The sequence below is a fragment of the Abrus precatorius genome, unplaced genomic scaffold (assembly GCF_003935025.1).
Source record: "Abrus precatorius isolate BTA unplaced genomic scaffold, Abrus_2018 Scaffold3, whole genome shotgun sequence".
Lineage (NCBI taxonomy): Eukaryota > Viridiplantae > Streptophyta > Magnoliopsida > Fabales > Fabaceae > Abrus > Abrus precatorius.
Window position 1 is genome coordinate 3,266,006 of NW_020874373.1, and position 5,780 is coordinate 3,271,785.

The 5,780-nt window shown below is 38.5% G+C and overlaps 1 protein-coding gene across 6 annotated transcripts; it reads left to right on the top strand.

Moving 5' to 3' along the window:
• The first annotated feature begins 760 nt into the window (after positions 1 to 760).
• LOC113863785 (BEL1-like homeodomain protein 1) lies at positions 761 to 5,487 on the top strand. 6 transcript variants are annotated; one of them, XM_027497489.1, is made up of 8 exons: positions 761 to 1,211; positions 1,424 to 1,532; positions 1,728 to 1,772; positions 2,125 to 2,219; positions 2,339 to 3,183; positions 3,603 to 3,976; positions 4,081 to 4,141; positions 4,218 to 5,487. In XM_027497489.1, the coding sequence occupies exons 5-8, from the start codon at positions 2,383 to 2,385 to the stop codon at positions 5,031 to 5,033; spliced, it is 2,052 nt and encodes a 683-aa protein (XP_027353290.1). In that variant the 5' UTR covers positions 761 to 1,211; positions 1,424 to 1,532; positions 1,728 to 1,772; positions 2,125 to 2,219; positions 2,339 to 2,382; the 3' UTR covers positions 5,034 to 5,487. The 6 variants fall into 6 exon arrangements, with proteins under 6 accessions (XP_027353290.1, XP_027353288.1, XP_027353291.1 ...); XM_027497487.1 differs by having other exon boundaries at positions 902 to 1,211; positions 2,353 to 3,183; XM_027497490.1 differs by having other exon boundaries at positions 904 to 1,211; positions 1,424 to 1,536; positions 2,353 to 3,183; positions 4,218 to 5,360.
• Positions 5,488 to 5,780: the final 293 nt, after the last annotated feature.

Consider the following 5,780-nt stretch of genomic DNA (forward strand, 5'->3'; position numbering starts at 1 on the left):
GATGGTGATTGAAAACTTTTAAAGGCTGCGACGTAGAAAATGGCCGTTGCACTTCAGAATTTTAATAAATATGGTTATTCTCTGTCTTTCCATGCAAATGATGGGGTTACCTCAAACATGCTGGAAAGGGTTATTACTAATTATTCATTGGGTCCTGCATTTTATTCTTTGTCTGTTTGTTTCTACTCTATGGTTATTCGATTTTAATTTTACACATTTAAGTCAAGTAATCCTTTGGTAGTCCTGAATAAACATTGAGAAAGAAATTCAGTTATGATAATAAGGGGATTTCGTGTTTTGGGATGAGAAAATGGGAGAAGGAATAAAATTCTTAAAGAAAAACGTAAAAATATTAATTTAAGCAAAATTCTTGACCTGTTATTTTTTCTATTTTATTGATCATTATGATATGCTGATGTCTGCTAGTATAGGTCTGATGCATGAGCGCCAAGGTGGGACCACTTATTTAGGGGCTCATGATTCATGTACACATCATACATGCACTTGATTGGGACCCGTTGCTTTTTTAACTCTCTCTTTTACTTTTCTCTTTTTTCGAATACACTTTTAATCTGCCAAAATTACATACTGGATGGTAATATTGGTAAAGTCTAAGAGAAAATAATGTACCCAAAAAACAATAATTTAAGAGATAATCATTACAGGGAAATACAACTGTAAATATTACAGGAAAATAATTTTGAAAAATATATTTTCAGCTTGAAAGCATTAAAGTTGGTGTTATGGTAGTTGGTTCTGTGTTCCTTAGCAATTTAATTGCTTTATCTTCAAACTCAGGCATCCAACCACAAAAAATTCCCAAATAAGTTGATAAGAAAAATATGGAAATTGTGAAAACGACAAGAAGATATTTAATGGAGAAATGAGCAATGAGATCGCTCCACCCGCTTGTTGTCCATCATCATCCTCCTCCTTTGTTTTTCTTTTTCTTTTTCTTATTAAACAAACAATTAATTAAGCTTTGTGGAAGAAGACGTTTCGTCGTTTTTCAGCTGTTTGTATCTTCTGACACACCTTGATTGCATTCTCATTATATATTTTTATAGATTTCTCAGCACAGAACCTCTCTCTCTCTCTCTTCAAAAGTTCTTTGTTGCTCATCAAAGGGTGCTTGCTTGGCTTGTGCATCAAATGATTTGAAAAGAGAGGGTCAAATCAAAAGAAGTTCCCCTGTTTTGATCTATCCACAGGTACTTCTCTTTAAAATATTATCCAGTGAAACATGTAAACTTCGTTGCTCTCACAAATTCCCCCCAACCCAGAATTTGATATATTAAAAAAACAATTTTTTAAAAAGAAAATGGCCATAAATGTGTGGATAATGAGATGAATAAAGATGGGCATCTTTTTCCGGAGTCTTTTTAACCATCTCTCTCTTCAACTCCTTTTTTGCCCTTTTCAGTTGGGGTGGAATTGCAGAGGATTTGAGTCTGACAGAGAGCTTTCCTCTTTGTAAGTGAAGGGACTGATGAAATCCCAAAGATAGATAGATCACATATGCATGTTGACAGGTGGGTAAGTTTGATGCATCTATTTCTTTCTCCTTCCATGTATGTTAGCCATAACCGTATTGCTTCGGTGGGTGAGTCTAACTGTGCCTGTGCGTGTGCGTGCTTGTCTATGTCCCTCTCTTTTCTGTCTCTTAAATCCATTTCTCATAGGTTTCTGTCACTGTAATTGAAATTCTTCTTTCCTTTGCACTTCAGAGACGATCATGAAGCACGTGCGCACTCCAATTTCTGTCACACCAGGTATACTACTAATACTATAGCCACCATATCATAATTCCATTAACTAATTAATATATATAAATATAAATATAAATAATGAACTCTCTCCTTTTCTTTCTTTTCTTCTCTCTGTCTCAATCTCTCCTCCAATTTTATAATCGCATCTCTTTCTTTATAAAAAGCCTCAAACTTCATATATCCCCTTTACTTCTCCTCTTTCAATTTTTAAGCTTCATGGAACTGGAACACCAGGATGTCAACACAAATGACAAAACCATATGCACAAAGAAGTAATTTGGAATGAGTGAACCACGACCTTAAAGTTCTACAGATTCATCATTAATATTTCTCCCTCTTCACTGTTTGTCCTCAGGATTCTTCTGATAGAGAAATTACCAGCATCAATTATTGGGAGTTGTTTGATGGGTTGATCCAAAAATCGTACCAAGATTCATCACAAGGCTCAAGGTACGACACAAATACAACTACATGTGTTTGTGAGGTGGTTGTTTTGGTTTTTTTTAATTGTGTGTTGGGACAAAGGGTTGTGGTATGTGAACTTTGAAAGCCTATTGTAACTAACGTAGTGTTCTCTTTTCAGTGAAGTAACAACCTATTTTATCCCAAACCAATGGCTACATACTTTCATGGTAACTCCGAAATCCCATCAGGTGGTGCTGATGGACTCCAAACTCTCGTCCTCATGAATCCTGGTTACATCCACTACTCTGACGCACCGCCGCAGCCACCGCCTTCCCACGCTGCTGGCAACCTCGTATTCCTCAACGCTGCCACCGTTGCCAGCAACAACAACTCCTTCAGCTCTCACGCGCCACCTTCTCACACACAACAATTCGTTGGGATACCTCTCCCCGCTTCTCAAGACCTCAACCACCACTCCATGCACGCGCATCACGACGTCTCTGCCTTGCATGGCTTCCTGCCACGCATGCAGTACAATCCCTGGAACGCCATTGACCCCAACTCAGCGGCGCGTGACACCCCACGCGCGCAGCAGGGGCTGTCTCTGAGCCTCTCCTCGCAGCAGGCGGGGTTTGGGTCTTTTCGGGAGGGTCAGGCGCCGGCGATGTCAAGCGATGAGCTGCGCGTGTCTGGTGGGTCGCCGTCTTCCGCTTCTGGGGTTACTAATAATGGCGCTTCGGGTATTCAGAGTGTGCTTTTGAGCTCAAAGTATTTGAAGGCAACGCATGAGCTTCTAGAAGAGGTTGTGAATGTTAACAATGGGATTGGTACTGAATTGGCAAAGAAGAGTGGTGGACAGAGCAAGGTGATTGGGGAGTCATCTGCTGCAGCCAGTGGAGATGGTTCAGTTGGTGGGGAGGGAAGCGGGAAACGTAGCTCCGAGCTATCAACTGCTGAAAGACAAGAAATTCAGATGAAAAAAGCAAAGCTAATCAGCATGCTTGATGAGGTATGTCTTGTTCAATTCATCCAGTGTTTTTGGCTTTATTCATGGTCTTGGTGTTTTTTTTTTCAAGCTTATTTTAAGATATTTGTTTTAAATAATTTTATACAAATCCTTTCCAAAAAATAAACAATCATTTTAAAAAAAATTACGATTCAAACATGGACTTAATAAGTATATATGACTTTGACAAGATTTACATGTGGCCAAGCTGATAGATTCATCTAATCTATTGACTAATGAATGAATATTTAGTTAGGCCACAAAAAGATTACCAAGCCAATGGTTTTAAATTGCATCGTAACTGTGATCATAATTGCGGGTGTAAAAGCATTTAACACTAAATGATTATTAAAATTTTATAGAGTTCAATGGATAGGTTGGATGGATAATTGACTTGTTTATTTTGGTATTGTTGATTGAAGGTGGAGCAAAGGTATAGACAGTACCATCACCAGATGGAGATTGTGGTTTCTTCGTTTGAACAAGCTGCAGGGATTGGATCAGCGAGGACATACACTGCCCTTGCACTGCAAACAATCTCAAAGCAGTTTCGGTGTTTGAAGGATGCAATCACAGGCCAAATTCGAGCTGCAAATAAGAGCTTAGGAGAAGAAGATTGCTTTGGAGGAAAAATTGAAGGTTCAAGGCTCAAATACGTTGATCATCATCTACGGCAACAACGAGCTCTCCAACAATTGGGAATGATCCAGCACAATGCTTGGAGACCCCAGAGAGGATTGCCTGAAAGATCCGTTTCTGTTCTTCGTGCTTGGCTCTTTGAACACTTCCTCCACCCGTAAGCACCCTTCGAAGAACACTATAATATTCATTAAAAGAACACATTTTTTTAATGTTTGTTACTTTAAATGTTTGTGCTGAGATAACTGAGTTTGGTTACAGTTATCCCAAGGATTCAGACAAGCACATGCTTGCAAAACAAACAGGGCTAACTAGGAGCCAGGTAATTAATTTCTTTAACTATTTTCTCTGATGAATTGTTCTGCCTATTTGTATTAATAAGGTTTGGAATGTGACAGGTTTCGAATTGGTTTATAAATGCTCGAGTTCGGCTTTGGAAGCCAATGGTGGAAGAAATGTACTTGGAGGAGATGAAGGAGCATGAGCAAAATGGGTCTGAGGATAAGTCAAGCAAGAGCAATGATGATTCTTCTATGAAAATGGCAGCTCCACAAGAGAAAGGTCCTACCAATGAAACCGAAGCTAAGAGTTTTAGTTCTAAACAAGACGTTTCTAAGAGCCAGAACACTCCAATAGTATCAGTTTCTAGACCATCAACATCACCACTTGGTGGAAATGTAAGAAACCAATCAGGATTCAGCTTCATTGGGTCATCAGAACTAGAAGGGATCACACAAGGAAGTCCCAAGAAACCAAGAAACCATGAGATTGTGCATTCCCCTAATGGCATCCCTTCAATTAACATGGATGTCAAGCCTAATGAGGGAAACAATGAGCAACTCTCAATGAAGTTTGGAGAGGAAAGGCAAGGGAGAGATGGCTCTTCTTTTATGGGAAACCAAACAAACTTCATTGGTGGTTTTGGACAGTACCCTATTGGGGATATTGGTAGATTTGATGCAGAGCAGTTTACCCCAAGGTTTTCAGGTAATGGGGTTTCCCTCACTCTTGGTCTTGACTCTTTACCTGGAACCCATCAAACATTTCTCCCAAATCAGAACATTCAACTGGGTAGAAGTTTGGACATAGCAGAACCAAATGAGTTCGGTGCAATAAACACTTCCTCTCCTCACTCTACAGCTGCTTATGAGAGTATCAACATGCAAAACCCAAAGAGGTTTGCCGCACAATTGCTGCCAGACTTTGTTGCCTAAGTAAGACATTAAAAGGTGAGCCATGTGATATCACACTAGCACTTGCTCACAATTTCTTCTTGGTCCCCTGCTTATGATGGGGGGTGGTGAAAATTTGTAGTGTAAAGAAAGAAGGAATTTTACTTTAGTATAGGTTTATACCCTGCATAGAACCATTTGAGTTCTTAGATAGCTTAGGATTTGAGAGTATATGGTTGAGGTTGTATATTATTTTTGTAAGTTCTGAAGGTGGGATAGATGGATTGTTGTCATAAATTTCAATTTGGTAAAGATACAAATATATCTTCGATTGAAAATATATGTTGTGATATTCTACGTATCCTCCTTTTGAAGAAACAAGAATCAATTACCATTTTTTCAAAGAATGGTCACCCTTCTATGGTGGTGAATTTGAAGCCACAAATTAATCTAGAAAAATGTAATAAATGGAAGTAAAATCTAGATGAGTTCCGTGACTATTCAGTAGCAAATTTAGCAATATCTTTAAAACAAAATTTGTCACTGAAGAGTTTTGTGTTTCACTGCTCAAAACCATACATAAATCACGTTTAAAACTATATATCTGGTATGTTTATATTTACGTTTAAAATCTATATTTACTTCAGCACTAATAATTGCAGTTTTCCGTTGGATTCACTGCCTTCCCGGTTTATGCTATGAAGTTTATAAAGTACTGGAACAAATAAGCTAGTTCACTAACATACACCTCTTGAATTGTTATTACTTGATTGGATATACCATTCTTCG

Coding starts and splice junctions, on each gene's coding strand:
- LOC113863785 (XM_027497489.1), top strand. CDS start 2,383: ATGGCTACATACTTTCATGGTAACTCCGAAATCCCATCAGGTGGTGCT. Junction 3,977..4,080: donor TTTGAACACTTCCTCCACCC/GTAAGCACCCTT, acceptor GTTTGGTTACAG/TTATCCCAAGGATTCAGACA. Junction 4,142..4,217: donor CAGGGCTAACTAGGAGCCAG/GTAATTAATTTC, acceptor GGAATGTGACAG/GTTTCGAATTGGTTTATAAA.